At 44.4% G+C, this 27552-nt stretch overlaps 1 protein-coding gene across 1 annotated transcript in view; it reads right to left on the reverse strand.

Annotated features, from left to right (window-relative positions):
* Positions 1–316: 316 nt before the first annotated feature.
* The window catches only part of MCPH1 (microcephalin 1), a 113387-nt gene continuing 86151 nt past the window's right edge, over positions 317–27552 (reverse strand). Inside the window, 4 exon segments of the mRNA XM_061559680.1 lie at positions 317–5565; positions 7285–7394; positions 7397–7444; positions 14879–15110. Coding sequence (XP_061415664.1) covers positions 5500–5565; positions 7285–7394; positions 7397–7444; positions 14879–15110 — 456 coding nt within the window. The 3' untranslated portion in view covers positions 317–5499.

The raw sequence follows: 27552 nt of genomic DNA on the forward strand, positions 1-27552 counted from the left end.
GGTTACATTTCATTGCACACATCAGCAGCGTAACAAAGTGAAGTCCCGAGGGAAACTCAATTGCCCACTTCGTCCTCTTACAGGGTGGTGCCCTGTTGGCAATTCTAAAATAATTAACAATATACAGTTGTGGGCCCTTTTCAAATGTTGCATATGGGTTACAACACAAACGCACAAAACCATAACGTGAATCAATTAAAGAGAAATAAAAAAAACACTATTACTCTTGGCTCAGGTACCCAGGAACGGCTTGTGGCAGGTTGCTCTCATGATGTGGAGACATTGGATTAATTTAACCGAGTGCCAGCACCTTGGGACGGACGTGACCCTCGAGATGGTAATCGCATGCGAACACTCGGCAAAATACAGATAAGCAACGGGGTTTAATGTAAACCCAACACCAAATCATATTCCTCTGGAATTAATCACACAGATGGAAGCAATTTTTTTTAATCCAAATCCTAAAAAATAAATGTTCGCTAATGCCTTCAGAGGGTCATTATTAGTTACAAGTGGGGTGACCCTGGACAGCGGTGGATCAGGGGACAGCCAGCGCTGACATTTTTAGAGTATTATTACAGCAACAACTCCATTGTTTGTTTTTCAGAGCTTTAATGGTTCATCAATTGTGGCGTATACGCCGACACACATTTACGCCAAACTGTTTCTTGCTCAAAAAAGTAGTTCACATCTCCACTGACAGCAGTGCTGGAATTTCCATGTTCATATACCGGGGCCAGTGTTTCTGTTAGACAAACACTGTCAACATTCCTCATGGTAGTTTCTATTTCATCTCTCTCAGAGGGATGATGGTTAAGCTACCGCTGACCGGGATTTGAACTCACGCACTTCCACTTGCCTGGTACCGTCCTGAACATTGCCACTATTCCTGCTTAAAAATGGCGAATTTAAAAACGAATGAAAAGATGAATCACGTCGTCCACGCAGCCATTGCAACGTATAACCTATCCCATGTTCAATCACAGATTATCCATTTATTATGCAATAACATTATTACATGATATAAAACAAACACTGGCCTTATTCAATTGGTCGATTTTAAAGGATAAGGGCCATCTAGTCTTGATTACAATTCAGTTAAATAGAGACTTTAAAAAAGCAAACATACACAGAGATGGGTACATCAAAATAACCCTAAGCGCGGGGCCAATGGGTTGTGCACACTTTTTTAAAATTTTCAATGTGTGAATACAGATGTGAAGGAAGCATGTTGTTTGCTTACCTATTTTGTTGTTGTTCTAAATACACTTTCAAGAAAGCATCGACTCTTGTTACACTCGCAATGCTCACACAACAACAAAGCGAGCTCATGAGACACATCTCTGTGGAATTTGTAACCATCCTGACGGCACTGCTCATGGCTACGCAGGGCCCACGACGGGAGCGTGATCATCAGTACACACGTGACACAAGTGCGTAGCCATATTCACAATTTACTACCCTACCAATATCAAATACGAGCCAACATTCACACTGATACCCATTCACTGCTGTGCAAGACGCAATGCTGAGTAATCTTGTAAAATAGCACAAGTCCATTTATGGGACTCAAACTTCAATCGAGGACCAATCTCTCTTTAGGAACACTCATTTCTCACAAAGTGGTCCTTGTTTTAGTGACCCTAAAAGGGATTTGTTGTACCCTAACCCACATTTGAACAACTTTTCAATTGTAAGTAAAGTACTTTAATCACAGAGCTAGAGGCCGAATATACATAGAAGCATGGCTAATGCCAACACATCAATATTTTTAATTAATGTGTATTCATATTAATTTTGGATTTGAGCCCACTGAAGTGTTTTGTCTCACTAAAGCAAGGTTCCATAATGATGCAAACTTAGCTTCAATACAAACACAAGCATCGTTTGGATTTTTATACATTGCACACATCAACCTCAGCCTTTACACGACCTCTTCTCTTCTGCTGGCTGTTATTCCTTTCATTCCCAAAGCAAAAGCATAAAACAACGGAAATGAACAAAAAGTGGCCAAACAAAACCAAATTCGCAAGACATGTAAATGCATTATTTGTTTTGCTTCTCAAAGAGCGCATTCCATTTTCACAGTGCTCATTCTCTCCAGCTGAACCTCGGAGAGTGCGGACGTTGTTAGAAAGCTGATTGCGTTATTTGCCATCTGCAACGTGGTATTTGATAGTCGTCCACATAGAACAATACTCCTAATAATCCTTTGCTTGCATTTATGCAATTAACCAATGTGTCTATTGGCAGGATTTTCACGTGCGAGATGGCCTGTGATTTACACATGTGTTCAAATAGCCATGGCACTTCATGAATTAGGCACACATATTCATTAGCTGAACACATACGTTTTTGCAGCCAATATGATTCATAATTGATTTTGGGTTAGGTCCCACATGAATCATGTTCATTAAAATACAATGTGGCACTTGTATACTTGTAAGCCTCCATTGGCAAACAAGACTGATGGCAGACATTTTTTTTAAGCGAGAGAATAAATAGTGTATTTTAATTTAAATAATTGTATTAGCTTTATTTTAACATAGGTGGGATTACCATGCTATACGTGAATGTCAAGCCCCTTAAAATACACTCAAAGGTGGAGAAATTGTAATCCTTCTTGTGGCAATAACACAGCGATCGATCGCAGCGATCAACATGAAATCTCTCAGCCCTGTTGCACGTGAGACATAGCGATAGGTTTAGAAAGAGAATAAAAGCGCTTATTAATCTAGCTGGCCAGGGGTATTGACAATTGTAAATGTGTGTTTAATACTCCACCCATCATCATTTTTTAAGGAGTCGATACATTAATACCATTTTGTGGGAAGTTAGCAGTGGTCATCTTGTGAAGAGATTGGCTCCCATCATGGGTGTGTAAATATACAACACGTCGTCCCAATGATCATATGAGCAAGAAGACACTGGGACTTGACTGTGGCCCGGATAATAAGATGCACATGACCACGTATCTGGTTGAGAGGCGTCTGGTGTTAGCGGCGACTGCGATCAGCAATAGGATCGATGCGGTCCTGGCACCACGGTTAATCAGAAGGCACGGAGACTCCACGACAAGAGGCATCCACCAAACAGAATACAATGGCTTTGGAAAATCAAGCGGTGAAAACGAAATAATTGGAAGAAAAAAATCCGCACAGGTTTGTGTCGTGTGGCTTTAATCCGGCTGAGGCCCTGGCCGCCAGCGGGAGGGAGCGAGGGAGCGAGCGTGCAGCCGGGTGCTTTGAGAACATCTGGACGTGGGTCGGTGCTGCAACCTCGCCCGCGCTGACGGCACCAAACCCGCGGTTTAATTACACCCTTTCCAGAGGGAAATTCTCCGGCCTCCGTATATTCAGTCATCTTTAATGAGAATGGCGGAAAAAGCCCCATCATGCGCCACTTGTGCACGTTGGTACTTGACACAATTGAACAGTATCGGTTTACAACACTCGCAGCACTGGAGCGTCATGACTTGAAAAGAACTACCGTTGCATATGATGATTGTTTTGCACTTGGATAATGCTTAAACAGTGATATTGTTGCTTCCAGTTTTAACAATTACATTTTTTACTCTTTTGGTCTTTCGGTAAAGTCACGTAGAGAGAAAAATCATAAAATTATACAAAATCACGACATTTCGATCGCAACACAAGCAATTGTCTTCAGGTGAAAAAATTACAGGAGGCGGACTGCTGAGGCAGGAAGACATATTTTATTATTAGTCTATCTACGTGACTCTACACAAAGACCCAAAGGGAATTAATTCCTGCAGTCACGAAAGCTTTAAGTCAAGATTTAATGACATTTTTTATTTTACTCAAAAAATACATACGTTCAAGATTTGGTTTAAGATAATAGCGAAAATGTATGCATGTATTTTGAACTTCTTTTGCAGTGTACGTAGCCAACCGTGATAATCCGAGGTGCGGAAAGAGAAGTGTGGAATACTTTTTAGTTTCAAATATATTTTATTTTTAATCTAAGGTGTCATACAAGTTCAGTTATAAAAACTATTCAACTCCCTTGACCTGCCTTTTTTGCAAACCATTATTTAGAGGAAAAATAAGCTGACCTCTTAAGTTTGAAAATAAAAACCGGATTGTATAAATCTAGTACAAATAATAGGTGCAAGTTGTTAATGTAACAATTAGTACAGCCTCAGTGGGATCATGAGACACAACACATATGGCTAAAATGAGAATTGTTCTTAAAAACAGTACGAAAAAGCATTTATTTTGCATGCTCAAGAGACACAGTGACATTGGGAATGCTTAAAATCTTTAGTATAAAATGTTATTAAAATATTAACACATTAAAAATATCGCATGGCAATGACAATTACCGAGTGTGATCCTTGCACTTTGTAGCAATTCACCATTGCAATGACGCAATGCATCGTGACGTCATTCAGGATGGCAGTTCATGTCAAGAATCGAGTATGTTTTGTTCCGGGCATCTCGTTTGTATTGTTTATCAAAGTTCAAGTGTTGCTTCTTGAGCACAATTATACAATTTGTGAAATCCACCTGGAGAACGAGTGAGTAGCGGCCGGAGTTGTGGTAATTGAGCAAAAGTATCCACGCTGGGAATGAGAGAATGTGAAGCTGCAGGGACACTAGTCCTGTTACACTAATTTCCCTCGTGTGCTTCAGCTAAGGTACCAAACTCAGATGTATTTTGCGGTTCCCCCGGTGCCTTACCGGCAAACTGCAATTATATTATTATGCTGAAAAACTAAAGTTATGGCGATAATGAGCGTAGGAAACGTGCTCTTTTATGTACAACAAATTGAAAATTACAACCATTAAAAACTACATTTTTGTACACTTTGAATTGTGTACAAACACACTCGAAAACACACTTGATGCTCCGCACGAGTCAGGGGTTACGGAAGGCCAAGCAAGGCCTGATCGGGGACCAACCGCTACCACTCCCCATGTCTTGTGTTGTAATGTGTTTGTCCTGTTTTGTGTTAAATTGGACCCGGCTGTGCCTGTAGCTATACACACCGCCGCACGCCACGACTACCGTGCCATTAAAATGTTAACGTAGATCAGTTATGCTTTCTGACAAAATACGTATTTCACAAACCAGAGTGGTACTCTCACTGGTGCAGTTGCCGTGCGCTGACTTTACATGGATGCTCAGACTCAGTATGCGCTGCCTTGCCAAGTTACGTGTGTCTATGTATTGCTGTTGTGTCTGCGTGCGGCTTTTGCATGCAACATCTGGCTGCTGTCCAGCAGCATTTGTTTATGAAATGGAGAAGTCAAGTGGCGCAGGGTTTACTTTGTTTACACAAATACTACTGGGAAACGGTCATCCGGAAGTTTGATTGGTCGTCGTATTCAAGGCTACTTTTTTTCGATGGTAAAACAGACGCCTTCCCTGTGTACTTCGTCGTGTGTTGGCAAGGTCACCCGAGGTCCGACTGATGGACGTGCAGAGCAGAGACAGCAGCAAGGGCAACACTTGGCTGGTGATGTGCAGACTCCACTATTTGTCAGAGATCGTCCGGCCGATAACCTTCCATGGGCCGCACTTCGTTGTATGTGATGCAATCTGGAAGACGACACATTTAACTTGTTTTAGTTAATATGAACATTGATGAATAAAGCAATATTGCAAATGGACCAACAGTCATTGCTTAACATTCTAGATGGGTCGCACTGCGAGCAAGTGCCTTACTCGCACTAGGAAAATCGCGATTACAAATCACAGGTTGACACCACATCGTCCTTTTGAGGTTGATAAAGTAGGTATAACTTTTTGAGAAGTCAACGGCATCTTCCTGCCGTAGATACACCGGCTCACAGCGAGTAAATGTAATTTTTTTATGACTGCTTCCATGTCTGGCAAAACGACCAAAACTACTCTTATGCCACGGTGACTAGATGTGTTGGAATAGGTGTTCATACCCACACTTCACCCCACCACACGTTGCCTGCCGATCGACGAACTGTGATCAACCCATTCATACTGCTGGATGGACCATTGTTACAGCTGCCACTTTGGACGATGGAGTGCTCACCATCAACCCACTATGGCTGCTCGATACCGGTACGTATAAAAGTGAAATACGTGTTCAATAGCACAGGCTAAACATTACCATTCCACACCTCCAAAACGAGTCCTGACACTCATTGAAGTTTTCCTGGATAAATAAAGGACATTAAAACAATAAAGAACTTTTGTACTAAATCCAAATTCTAACTGTGTGTCATTTTTCACAGTCAAAGGAATGTGTAAGACTGTTACGACTTAATAATATTTTGAGGTCCATAATGCTTAACTTGTGACTTTCCATGTATGCTCGACGTGCAATAAAAAGGTTATTTTTCGCCGTGAAAGGCCTGAGTGTTAGCTATTAAAGACACCCCAGAGGCTGCGTAGCCCCGTGCAGCTGTGCTCTCAGTGATATTCTTACACATCCAGCGAAATTAAATGAGTGTAAATGCGAAATAGTTTTCACCTTAGACTATGTGTTACCAGTGTTGGTTGTAGGGTACGTGACAGCATGGAAAAATGGAAAAAGCAATTCCCCGCTTGCTGTGTTGCCAGTGAGGGCCGGGCGAGAGCGAGGGCCTCCGCGTCGCAGCGTGGCGGCGCTCCCCATGCACAGAGCACGCCGCACCATTTGAGCCACGGCCACAGCAGTGGATGTGGTACACGACGACTACCTTGCGAATTGACCAGGTGTAATTAGAACTATGGTCAATGGAAATTACGACGACTAATGCCGAAGTGGAGAAAGGTATAAAACGCCAGAGCATGTAACTTGGTTCTTCGTTTGTAAATCTTGAAAAACACAAACAAAGATTTTTAACAAGCTCTTTGTGAGCATATAAGCCTGGCACACTCGGCACTCATTTAAGGGAAAGTTCCCTTCTTGAGCACCTATGAAGACTGGACGGCACACGAAGGGGTGGTGTGGCCAGCACTACACCCAGCCACCTTTGTTTCCCCAATACTGATGTTTACACACCACACCAGGTACTAATTTAAGGCTGAGTAGACCTAAGGGAGGCCTAGGACAGGTTCAGATATTAATCATTGATGTTGGCAGTGAGCTGGAAGTGAACTCGGGCCGCCAGACACACAAGTAGATGCACACACAAACGGAGCTAATTCCTCATTCGCACTCATTTTCCCATTTCGAACCGTCACTACTCTCCAGCGCACATGTGGCATGCATATTTCTTTGTGAGCCCTCCTCACGCGGGCTATCAGAAGTCGGCGAGGCCGTGCGCATGGCGGCGAGCGTGTGGCAGCCATAATTACGTTCCGCAGAGCTCCGATCGCGCTGCTGCTGCTGCTGCGGCTGCTGCCGCCGCTGCTGCTGCCGCCGACCCGGCGACGGCGCTTGAGTGGCACCGCCAGGGCCCACCGCGCCCCCTCGGCCGGAACGGCGCACATGAACCGTGGAGAGCGCCGCTCTCTCCTGACCCGTGCCAGCGAGTGGCACACCGCAATTTATTAACGAGTTCTCAAGAGGGAAGGAATAAATAAATAATGAGCTCCCACCCCGGCCCCACAACCCCGGCCCCCTCACCAGAAATGAACGGGCAGCACTTGGGCGCGAGCTGCACAGCTGGCGAGCGTGTGTCGGTGATCCTCTGGCAGGGTAAATGCTCGTGTCGATAAATGTCAGATTAGACTGTGCGGCCCCCACCCCACATCATTGGTGGGGGGGAGGCACGGAGGAGACGGGAGGGCACGTGTTGTGGAAGAGCCATACCTCTTTGTCTTGACTATAAAAAGGGTGAATTACATCTAATTGCTGCGATCATTTTACAACCAATTTGTATTGCCCAGCACACCTCAAGGTGTAATTTCTGGTGTTGCACTCATGTTAAATCCAAAGGCAAGAGATCACCAACATCACACCAATCATAATGACTGGATAGATAGTTATATTATGTAAAGAATTACATAAGTGAAATACATAATTTTTTTGTAATGTTGCAATATAATCTGCTCATATAAATATTGTAAAACAAAAAGAGCAATATAAATGCACGTGGATGAAGCAATGATGGATGATTCAATTCCATGATTGATTACAACTGGTTACGGTGACAAGGCTAACACTTGGAAACTGGACTCAAATTTCTGGAAATAACTTTGCGTTAAACTTAAACATTTCAGCAGGCTCATAAACAACATTAAGTGTGAATTGGCGGCCAAGCAACGGAGAGGCAGAGTAAGCGGCGCAGCCCCCGCGGCGTCCCATAAGTCTGCTCGCCGTCAGTTCCCTTTCTACGCCGCGTGAATTTTTTGCGCCAGTGTGTCCTGCTGCCTGGGTGGAGTGGCGAGCCACAAGGGCCTCTGTGCTCCCACCTGGGACAGCAGGTGCTTTAGGCAGGGCCGAGGACCCACCCATCTCAGAGTTAAACCATCACCGCTGCGGCACGGCGATTCGGCCGGCATGTCCTCGGAGAACGTGCGTCACGAAAATACATCTCAAAATGAAAGCTGTCCGGTAGGATAGAGCACGAGGTAGGGCACTTAGCAAGTACCACTGAGAGGCTGGGTTTGTATCTGGGTAGCGACACGTGGTTAAACTGAGTTATAAAACGTAGCGATTTGACCGTCTAAGTCCAGCTACCAATGACTGCACAGCACACACTTGGTCATATTAAATGTGCGTTGTCACCCAAGTAGGCATGCTCCTGCTCTATGTATTAGATACCGCAGAAGGATTAAAATGTGAATGTGTACCCGAGGATGGATAAAGATGCCGACTGAAGGGACTTTAAAAGCAGCTCTGAGGCCATCACGATACGAGGTAGTGCTCTAAGATGAATGAAACTGCGAGACACAAAGGCCAGCATCGCCTCTGGGTTACCTGGGTTACATCAAGACAATGAAACACACAAAATATGTAAATCCCTTAAATGTAACAAATCTGGATGAGATCGTCTTCATCTCGTGATGCGGTGCCAATAAGCACAACCAGAATATCATTTGTAGAAATAAAAACTCCCTGAGGAAGTGGAAAAAGCAAGCGGCGAGCGAATGGCGAGCGAGCGAGCGAGCAATGTGCACGGCGTCTACGGGCGGTGGAAGGCAGGCGTGAGAAGCGCCACTGCCGCCAGTCGCTCTGCACGGCCATTCCCACGCACGCCGCACGGCTGGAATTACAAACGGCACAGTTTTCAACTGCGCGAGGAGCGCGAATCTATTAAATGCACCCCATTTCAATAGAACAGTGCTCTGCATGGAGATATTTAGCATCATGCCAAAATAAATTTTGTGCGTCGGCTCGCCATGTGTAAATTATTTTACACATTCATCAATTTTAAAGGCTATTGTTTTCACAGCACATTGTGATCACTAACTATTGTTTAGAGTTGTGTAATTTTTAATTAGATACTATCTTGCCTGATGGATGAATATAAACAGGAATGGAGAAGCGTTTAGGAGTAAGACATTTAGATGATGAATACATAAAACAACACCACTGGAGCATATTCGATGACAAATAGCCATCGCCGTGTATCTGTACAGGGAAACAAAGATTGTGCCAAGAGGTTTCGTGCTGAAACAAAAAGGCCAAACACTGCAAGATACGGCGGAAGAAGCCTCCGAGGCACAGAACTGAAGTTGAGTTGGAATTGATGAGTAGTGATAGGTGATTTATTTTGTTTCCAATAGACCTAAGGGAGTTGCCAAAAACACCCTCTGCAAGTTTGCTGTCACGTGGTACAACAGCTCACATGAACTTTATTTGCTGACTCAGGCACGTGTGGAAATGTGTCAGCTTTAACCAGTCAGGGGTAGTCTCATTGTCTGATATAAAACATTCAAAAACTATCCAAAATGCATTAACAGATGTCACTACAAATGTGCAATTAGTGAGCATGTCTCTCTCCCAAGATAAACACAATATTACATTTCAATGTCACACACTGATAGGTTCCTGGATTAGCCAATGATTGATTCCATCACAACTACTTGTTGAGCAAGTGAAAAATCCCCCATATCAAAGATAGGATACGGAACATATATCCTAAGACACATTTTATAGAATAGTGAAAAAGTATCGAGCAGCTCGACAGATAATTTTAAATGAAAAGTAATTAATTTACAAAAAAGTTGAGGCACAGCCCTACAATTGCTTGCTGGTGGGAGGGCCTCCACGACCGCGAGCTCCCGAGGGTGTTTCCCTCCTCTTCCACGTTGATCAGATGCGTTGAGAGAGGTGGGCGTACCCACACTTAACCCCACCGCATGCAAAACTGTACCTATTTATTCTGCTGGGTCCAGATGGGGAGGGGATTTGAGAACGTTTTAAATAAATCGTTGAAAATTGTGATTTGTGGCTACTCAAGAACAACACACACACTTGTGTTGTGCTGTGGTATGCACCTGAGGCATTGCTAAAGGTAGTGTGTAGCCCTGCAGTCGCTTCTAACTAACGTGTTCTCTCCAGTACAGAAGAGGGAAACAACATTGCACTTTAACAGGCAATGGTGATGTGGAGCAACTCGGTTGTGGGAGCGTGCGCATGTACAAGCATTGCACATATGGTTGACTTTACCACCTCTACTCCCTTGCCATTCACAAGGGGCATTCTTTCACGATTTTTTTTATCAACTGCATACACAGACCTCTTGCACCTGAGAAGGACGCACACCCAAACATCTCTCAAAGTGAGGGCAACCACATGGCAGAGATCCTGCTTCCATTTTTCAGGAATTTTTTTTCCTGCAGGCAGGCAGGATGTGTGCCAGACCATACCTCTGGGAGCCCTGGCGTGCCAGTGCGAGGTGGCAGCATGCCTCCTGTGCCGAGGCCTGGCCCTGCTTGACCAGAACACACAGAGCCCTCTTCTTCCTCTTAATCAGCTCCCATCCATCTCCTCATCAGCAATGATGGATCTGAATGAAGTCCCTCCCATGCCATCTGTTGTCTGCCAATTTCACAGCTTCGTTCGAGCACTCGACCAAGGCTCCTTGACATTTGTGCATGCCGTCCGATAGATCAAGGTGAGCTCATCCGCCCTCAGAGGGACTTTTCTCCATTAAGGGGTCCGCATCCCTCCCTCAGGTGCTCATCTGCCCGAGGCCGCTGGCACTTCCTGAGGGCTGCCAAGTTAAGTTTCCGCCGCTTGGCTTTACAAATCGCAGGTCATCACGGTAACGGATTCTGAATTTGAATTGATACTGAGCTAGAGGATGCACAGTGTGGAGCTGAACTATTCCTCAATGCAAGTTGTGCACTTTGTGGGTTGTATCTTAACATCTATCGTGAGACTGTGGACTTTGAAACACTATTCCAAATGCAGTTAGTTTCTATATAATTTAGTGGTCATATCGTGGATGGCCATGCGCACTCGTATTGGCACACCGCTCACCCACACACACAGACCATGCACAGGTGCCTCACGCGTGCGGGTCCGGATTTGCTGAGTAACCAAATCAATTGGCAAATTTTCCCATCACGTGACAACCTGAATTTATTGGCTCTGTCGGGTGGCAGAGGGTATCACTGAAATTTTCATTGTACCCACGCGATGATCTCACCTCAGAATAACTAATTATGAATTGATATTCGTCGTGAAATTCTACGGATATAACTAACTGTCTACCCTGCTCCCCATCCCTTTGACGAGGTGTTCCTACTTTAGCCAACAGCGACAGTAAGGACAACTCAGACTGATGATGACTATGAAACATGTGACTCGTTATTTAAAAGACTGCTGTGCCCCAACCTCTTCTAAAGTCACGTAGTGTTTTAGGTGAAGATGTAAACCTTTTATTAACGTCAAATGAAAATATAAAAGAAAGTCATATGTGATGTAGATGCGTTCATTCACATATTTAAAGAGCTAGGCTGATGAGGCAGACACATCACGTTGAATTGTGAATATATCAAATGCAACTTGTTTTGTGTTCATTAGACGTCACCCTTAATGCCGCAGACTCGGATTTCAAAAGTCATAATGACAAACACCACTTCATGGTAAAATCATAATTTTCATAAAAAGATTTCCAATCATAGGTGAGAACCCGCCAGGCTGTGCTTGCAGACGATTGCTAAGTGCATTCCTAAAGCTCACAAGGGGTCATATCAGCAGTGACCCCAAGTAGGGGACAGGGCACGGTTATCACTGAACGCAAGGTGCCAAGTGGAATTGGCTGATCCAGAGGACATGTGCTTTGTGAGCTTGATCTCGGACATGCTGACTTGATAGCAGAACAAGTGTCGGCCTTCATAGGCAGCTCGACAGAACCTGGTACCTCCCGTAGCCTAAAACTCAAAAGGCATTATTATTCTCAACGGAACTCATCTCCAGTAGCAGCCCTGAGCCGGTCGGGTAAATTGCACATGCGCAGGACAGGTGTCAGTCTCTCTGTATGAGGACCACTGTTGACGTCCCCTGAAGATGATTGGCTCAGCTGAAGACTTACACAATGTACTCAATCCACAAAAACAGAAACTCCACAAACACGTTATGTCAGTTATGGCAGAAACAAGTAAATAGATGATCATTTTCCCAAATTCTAAATTACGACTGTATAAAAACTGTTGTTGTGAACATAAAACCATCAATACTTCAGCAGGATATTAAGTTTTATTCTTTGGTTCGTTCGGTAAAGTCACGTAGATAGAAAAATAAAAATACTAATGTAGACTATATATTCTTGGTTATTTCGGTAAAGTCATGTAGGTGTGAGCCAACAGTGTTAAAACAATGATCAGCCACGGCCGAGGTATTGGTCCTACCGTGTTTCAGATCTGCCTTGTGTTCACGAACACAGTCCGAGACATGTCGTTTAGTTTCCCCAATGTAGCTGCTGCCGCAGACACAGCCTAGTTTGTAGACGCCGGGGTATTGCATGTCAGGGATCACATCCTTCACAGATGGGATCAGATCACGAATGTACTGTGTTGAATTGAACCTGGATCTTGTGTTTGTTCATGATTTTGGAAATATTTTTGGTAACCCCTGCTATGTATGGCATGGTGATAGTTCTGATTGGGTCCTCAGATGTTCTCTCTCCAAAGTAGGGGTGACAGCTTTACGGATTGTGCGGTCTGAATATCCATTCATCTTGAGGGCTTGCTGTACGTGCTCCAGTTCACTGGCTAGGTGGTGCTGGTCGGAGATGCAACGGGCCCGATGGTGTAGGGTTTTGTGTAATATGTTCATGGTGTAGGGTTTTGTGTAATATGTTAATGGTGTAGGGTTTTGTGTAATATGTTCATGGTGTAGGGTTTTGTGTAATATGTTCATGGTGTAGGGTTTTGTGTAATATGTTCATGGTGTAGGGTTTTGTGTAATATGTTCATGGTGTAGGGTTTTGTGTAATATGTTCATGGTGTAGGGTTTTGTGTAATATGTTCATGGTGTAGGGTTTTGTGTAATATGTGCATGGTGTGGGGTTTTGTGTAATATGTTAATGGTGTAGGGTTTTGTGTAATATGTTCATGGTGTAGGGTTTTGTGTAATATGTTCATGGTGTAGGGTTTTGTGTAATATGTTCATGGTGTAGGGTTTTGTGTAATATGTTCATGGTGTAGGGTTTTGTGTAATATGTTCATGGTGTAGGGTTTTGTGTAATATGTTCATGGTGTAGGGTTTTGTGTAATATGTGCATGGTGTGGGGTTTTGTGTAATATGTTCATGGTGTAGGGTTTTGTGTAATATGTTCATGGTGTAGGGTTTTGTGTAATATGTTCATGGTGTAGGGTTTTGTGTAATATGTTCATGGTGTAGGGTTTTGTGTAATATGTTCATGGTGTAGGGTTTTGTGTAATATGTGCATGGTGTAGGGTTTTGTGTAATATGTTCATGGTGTAGGGTTTTGTGTAATATGTTCATGGTGTAGGGTTTTGTGTAATATGTTCATGGTGTAGGGTTTTGTGTAATATGTTCATGGTGTAGGGTTTTGTGTAATATGTGCATGGTGTAGGGTTTTGTGTAATATGTTCATGGTGTAGGGTTTTGTGTAATATGTTCATGGTGTAGGGTTTTGTGTAATATGTTCATGGTGTAGGGTTTTGTGTAATATGTTCATGGTGTAGGGTTTTGTGTAATATGTTCATGGTGTAGGGTTTCGTGTAATATGTGCATGGTGTGGGGTTTTGTGTAATATGTTCATGGTGTAGGGTTTTGTGTAATATGTTCATGGTGTAGGGTTTTGTGTAATATGTTCATGGTGTAGGGTTTTGTGTAATATGTTCATGGTGTAGGGTTTTGTGTAATATGTTCATGGTGTAGGGTTTTGTGTAATATGTGCATGGTGTAGGGTTTTGTGTAATATGTTCATGGTGTAGGGTTTTGTGTAATATGTTCATGGTGTAGGGTTTTGTGTAATATGTTCATGGTGTAGGGTTTTGTGTAATATGTGCATGGTGTAGGGTTTTGTGTAATATGTTCATGGTGTAGGGTTTTGTGTAATATGTTCATGGTGTAGGGTTTTGTGTAATATGTTCATGGTGTAGGGTTTTGTGTAATATGTTCATGGTGTAGGGTTTTGTGTAATATGTGCATGGTGTAGGGTTTTGTGTAATATGTTCATGGTGTAGGGTTTTGTGTAATATGTTCATGGTGTAGGGTTTTGTGTAATATGTTCATGGTGTAGGGTTTTGTGTAATATGTTCACGGCAATACCAAAACGTAAACTCCGCAGCTGTGGCGGAGCGTTTGAGTGTGCAGGCTGTGCACCTGCGCCGGGGCCCAAAGGCAGGAGGGACCCAGGCGCCGGCTGCAATCGGGAGGACAACGGAGAGGGCGGTGCCAGTCGTTCCTGGCATCGGGACCCGTGCCGACGACGCACCGCCACTGCCTCGGAACATTACACCACCGGAGACCCACGTGGGAAGCCACGTGGGAAACAGGTCGCGTTCCGCCGTCTCCACTCACCGAGGAGCCACTTCTCACTGACGGCCTGCAGGGCCGCCCTCCTCCTGCCCACTGGGTAATTCCCGACGTAGATGCCGGCCTGGCGCAGCGTGTGGGTGGCGCAGCCGCCGCTCAGGGTGATCAGCTGGTGCAGGACGGCGGGCGGAGGGACACTCCGAGGACTCACGAACACGGGCGGCGTGGTCGCGAACAGGCAGCTCGCCTTGCCCACGCGGCACTCCTGCCTGCGCACCTGAGCCGCAACGACAAAGCAACGGGACTTATGTAACGCCAACTTACTAAAGCACCTAAACAGTCGCACGTGACAAAGCATTGATTCAGTGAGGAAAATTTATGATAATACCGATGACACACGCATCGAATCACACGCACGACCACCGAGTGCATTCGATTTCTATATCTTGTATGTAATGGTGTCATGGAAACCCTGCAGAAATTAAAGATCTTACATTCACCACAGCAGCAACAACAACAATGTTATGATTACTCAATCAAATTGTGACCCACAATGGTGACAATACAGCAAGTGTTAATTTAGGTGCCTCTGGAACATGCAATGCAATAAAAAAGGCTTCCAGAAAAATCTACTTACAACCCAACCAACTTAACAAAAAGTCAGAAATATAAATATCTATACAAATTGTGGGTTTCATTTTTATATTAATAATTTCAATGTATAAAGCACCCTTAAACATTTTTCTCAAGGCATAACTGAGACAGACTGTTACTTTGCTCCCACAACAGTCTCTCTATAAGGTAACCACTACCAGCGCTGGGCCAATTCTTCAACCACATCAATTCCATACACCCAGCCATCAAATTCAACATGGAGGTGGAAAAGGATGGCAAGTTACCATTCTTGGATGTTTTAATCGAAAAGAAACCAGATGGCTCAATGGGACACTCTGCCTACAGGAAAACCACCCACACGCATGCCTACCTAAAAACTGATTCCCACCACCATCCAACCCAGAAGAATTCCCTCATCAAAACTCTACATTATAGAGCTCGTTGTATTTCCGACCATTACCACCTCGCCAGTGAACTGGAGCACGTACACCAAGCCCTCAAGATGAATGGATATTCGGACCGCACAATCCGCAAAGCTGTCACCCCAACCGTGGCGAAAAATAACATCTGAGGACCCAATCAAAACCATCACCTTGCCAAAATCATGAGCAAACACAAGATGCAGGTTCGATTCAACACAGTACATAAAATTCGTGATCTGATTCCATCTGTGAAGGATGTGATCTCTGCCATGTTATACCCCAGTGTCTACAAACTAAGCTGTGTCTGTGGCAGTAGTTACATTGGGGAAACTAAGCGACATGTCTCGGACCGTGTTCGTGAACACAAGGCAGATCTGAAACACGGTAGGACCAATACCTCGGCCATGGCTGATCATTGTTTGAACGCTGTGATCACACGACATTGATTTGCCAAGACGAAGGAACTCTGCAAACCCACTGGCTATCAACAAAGATTCGTTCATGAAGCCATTCAGATTTATAAACACGGACACAATTTCAACCGAGAATATCGGTACAAACTGAGCAATTATTGGAAGGATGTTATTAACCAGTTTAAGTCATAACTGGCTGTGATGTTTCCATCCTACCTGCCGATGTGAGCAGTTATTTCCGACTCTCAGAGTTACATTATCAGGTTAAATGTTTTTACATTAACAGACTAAATGTCTCACTAACACAGCCACCGTTGTGCTGGTTCTCTTACATTGACATGCTAATCTTACATTAACAGGCTAAATGTCTCACTAACACAGCCACCGTTGCGGTGGTTCTCTTACATTGACATGCTAATCTTACATTAACAGACTAAATGTCTCACTAACACAGCCACCGTTGCGGTGGTTCTCTTACATTGACATGCTAATCTCTCACAATACAATGGCCACCTCCACAGCTTCATAGTAGTGGAGGTAGCTCAGCTCTCCGATCTTACATTTACACGCAAATTACATCTCTAGCCCCGCCCACTTACCCCTGGGCTACACCCATCTCAAACCTTTATAACATCCTGCCTCAGCAGCTCTCCCGCTATAGTTTTTCACCTGATGACGATTGCTTGTGTTGCGATCGAAACGTCGTGATATTTTTTATTTTTTATAATCTTTCTATCTACGTGGCTTCACCGAAAGACCCAAAGAATAAGGTAACCACTGTTGAATCCCCTGAAGAGTGGTACTGATGGTATCAACCCCAGAGAGATGAGAGGCTGAGTCAATCACCGACAGGGATGTTAATATGGTGTTGTCTGTTTAACGCGTAGGCTTGGCACTCCAACACACCCGTTGTGCTGTACGGGTGATGAATTGGCACGTTCTGTTTACGTGACAACTCTCACTAGTTGGCTGTGTCGGGTGGTGGCGGGTTTTAACGACACAACAGTTATATATTTTCGTGGCGATCTAACCCAAGAAACCTCTATTATGGATGGTGTTGTCTCATTACAAGCGAGCGCGGAGCTCTGACCGCTGACAGCACCGAATCGCTGGCACAGAGCAGAGCGAATTCACGGTTCAAGGAACGAGTGGCACACACCGGGACCTGGCGGAGGGCACGGGAACGAAAGTGCAGCATCAACTTGCGATGGGCATTAAAGGACACCATGCATACGAGCCACATGAAAACAAACTCCCCACAAATGAATGTATGTATGAACTTATTTCGCACCGTACGAAACTAACAGGCTGCGTGTGAACATATTGCTACATGAAGCCAAAGCATTTGGCATGTTAATCACAGGGGCATAGAAATGAAAGGGCATATTTATTACACACATCTGCGCTGAGCACGGACTGCAATTAAACACTCGGCAATACCTGAAGAAACATGAACGCAAGACTTTGCGTTATTTCCTAATTTACATTCCTGTTCAAATCCATTTTAAAAGTTATCTGCTTCATACTGAAACGGCGCTAACAGCAAATGTTTTGCTTGAGCTCTTTTAAATAGGATTCTGACAAATGTATAAAGAGCGATCTGAAAGGGAATTTATAATTTTCCCTTGTTTGTCATCTCAGTTTCAAACAAAGTCTCTTCTGTATAACAAATGATAGCCAACGTTTTATTTCAAGCATTCAGCAAACAAATCGTTATATTTTATATGCTTGTGTTCCAAAGAGAATTGTAGTTAGCTCACACAGTCATATATGTTGATAGTCTCGTGCATTGTAAAATATTGCGTGTGATTTTAAAGAGCAACGGGGCACTTATTTTTCATTTGAAATATTAATATTTTTGTGAACCACCGTTATGACCACACAGATAGTGTTGCAGATCAAGTACAGATACTCTTCAATACAGCACATAGACAATATGTGAGAGTGTGCCCATAATGAATCATCACTCAATGCCAGGGTCTTCTGGACTATGGCCTGGGCAGTGTGTTTTTTTCCTACAGAGTCCAATTGGACGCATGCCCATCAATGAGGCTAAACCAGCTCGAATAATAAGGGACCTAAAAAAGGATGGAAACATAACTACTGTACACAACTTATTTACACACGGTGTGCAAGATGCTGCTGAACGTAATGCACTGAAGCTCACAGAAAAGGTGACAGCCCCTCGCTGTGTTTACAGTGTCGTAAATTGTACCACAACTCCAGCGGGGATGGGGGATGTCATTAGACGCTCTTGTTATCAGCTCATGCAAGTACATGCAGTACTTCACGCTTCTAATACCCGTGGAGACAGAGCGAGATGAGGTGATTCGGACAGCAGTGGCCATGCGCCGGTGGTGAGCGTGCACACGGGCTCCAGGGACACCACCAGATGCAGCTAAACCTTCTCACGTGGCAGCGCAGAGTGTGATGCACTATTCATTAAGGCTACACCGATGCAATATGACCATCATCATCAGGCATTATCTATACACTGTTGGATGAAGGCCTTCTGACATAATCATTCTTTACAGTCCTGTGATGCCACAGGATCACTTGTGCACCGGAGATGATCGCACCGCTCCATCCTCGCAGTGGCTGTCCTCTTGGGCGTGGGTCACCCTTGCAACAGAGGGAAAGCTTTTCGTGTCTCATTAGGCCTATAACTTTATATTCTGGTTAAATAAAGGATCAACACCAGCCATCCATCCAGTGGCTCGTATCCCTTCTAGAGACTTGTTTGGTCCAAACCCAATTACTTTTCTTCGGAGTAAATGCAATGTTTAGTCGCTGTTTGTTCTCTGATCCAAGTGTTCCTGTTTCTGTCTCTAAGTGCAATTCCCAGCTTGTATCTTTCCACGCCATTGTGTGCGCTTTTCAGCTTTTGTTTCATGTTCCTTGTCAGCCTACATGTTCAACAACAAAAACCAGAGCCACAAAGGCTACAAAAATCGACTGGAAGTTGAAAGTGGCTGTCCCATGGATAGACTGGCCCTCGACATACTATTGTGGAATTGCAGCCACTTGCTCAGAGCCGCTAACATAAATAAGAAGAGCCAAATTGTCATTTTAGCACTCGTATATACTGTGCAGAGTATTTGGGCGTTTTACTCAATGTATACTGTGTTTTGAAGCTTAAATAGCTGACATTTTAAACGCCTGCCCCCCAATGAAATGGAAACGAGCAAGAAAAGTTACACTTCACTGGCCGGCGGTGCGGGAGCGTGCTCTTCAGCAGGTGGCATGCAGTGGCAAGTGCTTACCACTGAACCGTCTAAACCCGACATTCACTGCCAGTGCCTGAAGCGATTTCAGTTCCACTGTTGGGTTTCTGTAATTACATTTCAAAGCAGTTGCCAATGTGATTGCCGTGTGGTTGGCATGGATCTCGACAGAAGCATGAACATAACTGGGGCGCTTTTTGTAGCAAGCGCTGTGGGTCATTGCGCACTTTGTTGAGAAAATACCTTCTTGTCATTTCCAGTGTGCTGTGGGAATAGAGCTGTATTTCCATCGGCTCAAAAAGTATTGAAATTCAGCCTTGTATAATGCCTCATAATTGTCTAAACAGAAGCCATGTTTTAGCTCAAACACACTTTACAGCTTGTGTCCAGTATTTTCAAATGTTTTAACGTTTGTTCTTTTATAACTCATAATTAATCAGCCGATCTAAATGTTCAGTACCTCATTACAAAAGTGTATAATTGTACACTTACACGAAGTTTATTTATTGACATAGACTTATCAACCCCAATGGAACATACTTGCAAGGCTCCCAATGAAACTACATTTTGGCTTGAAAAGTCTGACAAACTCTAGCAATGGGAAAAGCAGAAATATTTACATTATGAAGATAAACATGAAATGACAAAAAAAAATATAAAAAACCCCCACATGACAATAAACACATGCCAATACAGACCATGCTTTATTTTCTTTGCTGAATGCTTTTCTTCACAATCCATTTCCATTTTTTTTTACTGAGAACTTGTTCTAAGTTTTTTTATAAGTGAATCACAGAGCTGCTCCCTCTGACTTAGATCTATTTGCCCTGAGCCCTTCACTTTGAGTAACCGCTGCTAATGACTAACCAGCGATCAATGGTACATGACACCACCCTCCAAGCACACGCCAAACCCAACGTCCCCAGACGTCTGACCATCTTCAAACTACGTCCGCGATGCCCTCACGTCCTGGTGCTGCTGCCACCACCCACGCTAGCCTCGGGTGGGTCCTCAGCTGCACCTCTTGCCACCTAGTCCAAGTGCCCTCCACTCTCACAAACGGTGGCACGAGTCGAGGCCCATGGCTTCACACCGAATTGACATCTTGACAAGCCCCACGGGGTACTCGTCAACACTCAAACGACCACTTCTCCACAAGGCACCATGCACTTGGTTGCTCAGAGTTTGCAAGTTCAATTTTGTCCTCCCTTGTCCCTGGCAAACAATGTTTCATTTGGAATATGATGGTATCAGGGAGTAAAGAGAAAACAAAATGAACCAATCGACCTCTTTGAACAAGTTTAACGCGTAGGCTTTCGTGACCAATATCATCCTTAATAGAGAATTTTTGAGTGAGACCGCGTTAATATGAAAATAAATACATTATTGAAACAACATTCTACGGCTATAGTACCGCCACTTGTGAAGTGCTGGAAACTGTGATGTGTATCTCAATGGGCTCTCAGCGGCTGAAATCAAGGTTATTTATGTAGTGTTAGACACAGACAAAACACAAGCACTCATTTCCACTGATCACCATGGGACATTTTATAACAATTAAAAATTATAGCTCGATTGCTGTGTTCTTCACGTGAGAAACAGATGTCACCTCATGGGTAGCGCGTAGGTCAGGGTATGTCGTGCACATTTACTTTTCACGGGTGAAGTAGTAAGTTGAATCAAGAAAGCATCGCTTGCAGTAACGGAATAAAATCATAAAGAGCCGGATTGAAATCATGTCTGTGACTGCATCTCAAGACATGCACGATATCTACATTTAACATATACAATACCTACATTATACATACACGATATCTACATTATACTTAGATGATACGTACATTATACATACACGATATCTACATTATACATACACGATATCTACATTTAACATATACGATATTTACATTATACCTACACAATATCGAGATGATACGACATCTCTTTGTTTTCATAATACAACAAAAATACGTGCACGATGCCTACACAAAAGTCCATGAATTGGTCCATAAAATATTTCACCTGATTTACAACCCTTAAAGATAAAGGCTTCGTTTTAAGGGACATGTATAAACGTAGAAAATAACAGAGTCAAAGTCATTGCCTGCATAAATGAGCATTGAGGCGGTGCTCAACTCTAGTTGACAACCCTGAGCCAGTGATGGAAATTCCACAACCCTATGGTGGGGGCAAGTCTCTCCACAGGACAACCACTCTTGACTCGAAGCTTTCACGACTGCAGGGATGCATACTCTTTGGTTCTCTCGGTAAAGTCACGTGGCTTTACTGAAAGAAAAGAGTATGACAACCACTGTTAACTTTACCAAAAACTGGTACTTAATTTACTGACCCCAGCGGGATGATGGTCTGAGTCAACCGACCCCAAAGAAGATTTGAACTTGCAACCTTTACATTGCGAGCCGTTCACTCTACCGCTGAGCCACACGTATTCATACGGACATATATTCCATATTTAACCCAATTGTCTATTAAGCCCTCGATGCGTTGGTTGACGCTGCATTCACCCAACTCGCCGATTTACCGAGCAAGCTGGCCACGGCGCGTTCACGCAGGACACAGGCGGCGGTGGGTCGCTTGAAGTAGAAGCGCGTGGAGATGTCACATTGAGGGAATGCGCCTGTGATGAACCCCACTGTGATGAACCCCACTGTGATGAACCCCACTGTGATGAACCCCACTGTGATGAACCCCACTGTGACGGCGTCACTGAAGTAACAGCCGAATGTCGCGCGAGAGCCGCGGGTCGGGCCACAGCCAGCCAGGCGCACACTTTGTGTATCTCCAGCCATCGCAATGTGCGCTCCGAGCAGAGGCCAAGCACAACAGGCAGGGGTCTAAGTACCAGGCCGAGACACACAAGTGGCTGCTATCAGCACCCCGCATCTGGCCGGGGAGATGGGAGCGAGGAAAGGCATCCAGGTTATTGTGATTAAAGTGTTGCACCTTCAGGTTAAGGCTCCAATACTTCTGATGTGATAACTGCCTAGAATGTTTAACGAGATGCAACGCTGTTGTTAATGTGTGCGTGAGGACCATGTAACGGTAAACATCAATACACTAAGATTTGCCACCTAATTTAAATTATTTCACTATACAGTAAATGTTGACTTGAAGCTTTCGTGACTGCAGGAATTCATATTCTTGGGTCTCCACCGAAAGACCCAAGCATACACTATAGAGTGCTGAGTAACAGTATCATCATCATCATCACCACAACATCATTGTATAGAACGGTGGGTACACACCACTGAGAACACGTCTCTTTGGCAAGGGAGACCTGGACAAAACATAGTTGGGAAATGCACGAATGTGGAACCAGGTAAATGTGTTTAGATAAACATGCAAATCAAAGCCAGTAAACAAAACAACCAAATGGGCGCCATGAAAATACTCTGCGAGACTGAGAAACAATATTGTTTAAAGGCAACAGTGTGATTTACAGCTTCCTTAAAACACAAGTTGTAAAAACCATCTATTTAGTACATATGTGCATTGCAATTGTGTTGGCTGCTGTAGAAAATGTGTATGTGTGTTTGTAAATGCTACTTTAAAATGGGCCGGTATAAGCCGTGACTATTTAGGAGTGGAGAGTAAAGTTCTAATAACCAAATAAATCAAGTACTGACTGAGTCACATTGCACAGAAAATTATGGTTGTGGAGTCTATGAGATGAAGACCAGGCACACGCTCTCGAAGTGTTAATTTTAGGGTTACACATTTTTAAGGATGCCTTTTAATTGCAAGTTTGGCTGCGTTACAACCCACATCTTGGACACTTGCTGAAGGAAGAATAACAACCGTAATCTTTCCCCCTCCACCATAGACCAGCTGTTAAGAAATGTATTTATAAAAAGGCAGTGCACTGGCAGTGATAAAGACTAATTTGATTAACCCTTTGATCCTCACGGGCCTGCCTGGTGCTTGTGAGTATCGTGTTCAATTTGGCTGCATGCGAGGGCTGTGAGTGTGACGGGTGGACGGTGTTGCTGGATTGTAACCACAGAAACATTGCTGTTGGAACTGTAACCATGGCAATACTGCTGTTCGGACGTCTCCCGAGACGCTGCATTAAAATAAAGCGTCATTCCCTCTTGAGAGTGGGCACGTTCACAAGCCCCTTTCAATCCAAGCTGCATTTCTCTGCATTTAAACACTTCAGCTATGTGCACCTGCGCCGCGTGTGTGGACATAATATAATTATTTCAAGGGGATACTCTTTGTGGTTAAAAATAATTACATAATGAAAGTTCTTGCTATAAAACATAGCAAAACATTGATGGTCATACCTTTAAATCTATTTTGCCAAGGATACATAGTTGACATGCATTTGCTCTGATTCATGCGTTCCTCTCTCTGCCTCTCAATGCCACTCTGGGCATGCACCTCTCCATCATAAATGTGACTCAAAAAGAGTAAGTGGGCCTGAGTAAGACGCATCGCGCCAGGGGATGGGGCCGGTGGTGGAGACTAAAGATGCAGTGGCAGCCAAGGGAGGTAAACGAGTACGAGAAGACATCCACCGTGGAGAAGGAGCTTGCTGGACTGTTACAAGAGGAGACTGATGATGATGAGTACTGCCTACAACAACAATGATAATAACATCACTTCAAGGTGCCTCTAGGCTCAGACGAGCACCGAGTGGTACTCATCTCCATGGCCAGACCTGAGCCAGTTGCTGTCGACATCCCAGCAAGTCGCACTCATTTGTATCAATCGCGGATGGAAGATGGGCAGAGTTTACTCCCGAGTGGCATTTGAACTTAGGACCTCCTGACTGTGAGTAAAACACCCCGACTGCCTCTGTGGCCGTGCGCGGCCCCACGAGGTGGGTTCACGGCGGGTTCGGGAGACACATCGGTGCGCGTCCTCCAACACGGGCGGCCGCACTCCCTCAAGCCACCAGGGAGCAGCGCACATCTGGAAGTGCGAACAAAGATGTCGATTCAACTGACCTTGTCAGTCCCATGACCCCTAGAACTAAGCTCGATACAATTTGAAATTTCCGACAATGACAGTGGTTGAAGGATTTGCATTTGATGTCCAAAATGCCGCTTTAAGCTGTTATATAAACAAGATTACATGCAATCAAGTAAAAAAAAAGTCTAAGTGATTTCCTGCTCGCATGAGCATTGGGGTGAGTCTCCATAGGACTACCATCGTTGCTGAAAACCAACACAAATGAACATTTATTGGACTCCAGATATTTAACTGGTAGTAAACTACTGACTTCACAGTTTCCAGAAACAGCCATAATCGTGTAAACCCCACCTTTAACAATACATTAAACTTTTAAACTTCCTCACAGCGAACTTAAACCCGGTTTATGACCGACGCAAACACCGCGTGGCATGCGTGTCCACCGGGCCTTTGGGATCAGCACCCCGCGCTGTCCGGCCCGACCACACAACACGCTGTCCAGGCCGGAGTGAGCCCTTCTTGTCTGGCTTCAAGCTGGACGTCTGACAGGGGCGGCAGCGGCAGCGGGTGGCCCCGTCTGGGTGCCCTCGTGCCCGCGTCTGGCCTCTCTAGGCTCCTCATTAATAACGATCACACGCAGCCTCTCCGCATCCTCCAATCCCTCTTTTATGCCGCTCCAAATCCCGTTTTCATTCTGCGCCATAGACAGTAATCTCACCCTTTCTTCCCTATCGTTCGTTTGAGATTCTACGAAAACAGAAACATAACAAAAAGGCTTTGCGCACAGAAGGCAGGGTTGTTTTTGTATCCAGTCAAGCTCCTCGAGAGGAATAGTGAAGCTTTATGAAGGCTTCGCTTTATGCTCAGTTTATCGTGAGGCTAAAGTTATATTTTTGTTTTTAACTGAAAAGGATTTCGTGAAAAATGAGTAACATTAAAATGTAAAAGCACCAAGTGATCTTCTGAGTCGCATTGCGGGTATTACATTTCAAAATGTCAGCGACGCATGAACTAGAGTCGTAAAATAATCAGGTCAAACGTGGCCATGCTGCTGCTGTTACCAATTTGAGAAATTGCCTGTCGGTAATTAAACAATGCATAGCAAAAATAACCATGCTTGACTTATTTACCCTCGCATGCCGAAGGAAAACACCTTCCCCGACTTAATATCAATGCTCCAGACGTATTAACCTTCGTGCCTTTAAAGCTATTGTCAGTTGTGACTTCGATAGGGTGAAATACAGCAAACGAAGATACATGCAAACGTGTTTAATAGCCCCACACACAGCACACATCAAATGAAGCACCATGTTAAGGATATTGTTAAAATATTATTAAATGCAAATTCATATCTGTGGCATATGAATACCCTCGTGTAAATTTGTCAGATAATATCCATCAGAAACAGTGAATGAGATCCATCAAAACGATGATGCAGAAGATCAATGGTGGTTGCTTTAAAGGAAGAAACAGCTTAAAAACCAAATATATAGGTACTATAAACCCATGTTGTGTATCCCCAACTGTCTGACATGAGTGTGAAGCTTTAATAGTGTGACAAAAAACGATTCAAGGTGCCAGCCAAGGCACTGGTCCAGTAACAACACTGTGGCTCCACCGTCATATTCTTGAATGCAAAGCCACTGCAGTGCTCTCGCCACATAGCTCAATAAAGTAATTTTGAAGGCTTTTTATCATTAACAGAGCTTCAACGTAATGTAGGACAGCCCAGAACACAGCTCCTAGGTACGTATCTAATAGATAAGCGCGTTTTGTGTTTTAGGGCTGCATTTTCCATTAATCCAAAAACAGTGAACTCTCCATGGGTAGAGAGGTCTCTACCATAACAATTTGAAATTTCCATCACTGGCTCAGAGCAGCCACAGCAAGTAAGTACAGGTGGCATTCAGAATACAAACATTGTTGTAATGTGTTTGTTTAGTAGCAGATCATTATCGCATGAACTCACAGCACAAACCATCGTGCTAGTGAATTTATTCTCACTTCAACAACGTAATGTAGAAATGATAGCGAGCGCTTTACTGCCACGCTAATGAGCGAAATGCGCCTTTTGGAGCCAAGGAAGGTGCTTCCTTGCCAAGTGCACGCACTTTTGCGCCATCGAACCACGCGCACCGGGCCCTTCCCAATTGTCGTGTGCACCAGCGGAGGCTGGGAAAGGCAGGAGCCTCGACGGAGAGGTTATGGGGGGTCGTGCTTTCCCACAGTCGACGGTGGTCCCCGCCCAGACCCCAGACGTGATGCCAAAGGGTTGGGCCGATACACGGCTGAAACTTGGTATGACACCATAGCTTCCTATTGAACATCAGAGCCAAACGCTGAAGGTGACGACACGTTAACAAAGCCGGCCAATTCTATAATTTGACCGTAGACATCATGTGTTTGTTACTGCCCGGTGGGAATTAATCTGGTGCTGTGGTGAGGGTGCTCGTCTCGCGATCGGAACATCGTGAGTTCAAAACGGGGTTGTATTATAAATCCTAACGGTATCATTACAGAATGCATTCCACGACTCTATTATTACATTTTTAGAGAAATCTTGCACAGCTCTTCCACATGTTTCCAGAAAATGGCCCAAAGCAGGTGAGCAATCGAACCGTGACAACAGCCACAGAGGCCACCGCTTGCAAACAAGCACCACGGGGCGAGTCACGCGAGCAGGCCGGGCGGCACAGCAGGGTGGCCCTCTTGTGAGCGGCGCGCTCCGAGCACCCAGCTCAAGGCGGCAGCAGCAGAGGCCGTAGCTGGCGTTTGAAGAAAATAATTTCGGTGTGGTGACACGCACGCTGCCTTGCAAGCCTCTGTGCCGCCACGAGATGTTTGACCAAATACAGAGGCAACGGCTCACATCAAACCCCTTGACTCCCAAGCGGGTGAGTGTTTGTCTGTGGAATTTGAACCCGTACCCTTGGAAAGCCAAACTTATCAAAAACAGAGTAAATTTGGTGGCACTGATCCCCGGATAAGAGATTCTACCTTGGGCCCTCACCCTTAGGTGCGGCTGCGTTCAAGGGAGGCAAATCAAAACACCATCTGTAAGCGGCGGATGGGTTTACTTTCACGAATAAGAACCTCTTCATTTGTAC

The sequence above is a fragment of the Lethenteron reissneri genome, chromosome 26 (genome assembly GCF_015708825.2).
Source record: "Lethenteron reissneri isolate LAM-NWPU_2019-01 chromosome 26, ASM1570882v1, whole genome shotgun sequence".
NCBI lineage: Eukaryota > Metazoa > Chordata > Hyperoartia > Petromyzontiformes > Petromyzontidae > Lethenteron > Lethenteron reissneri.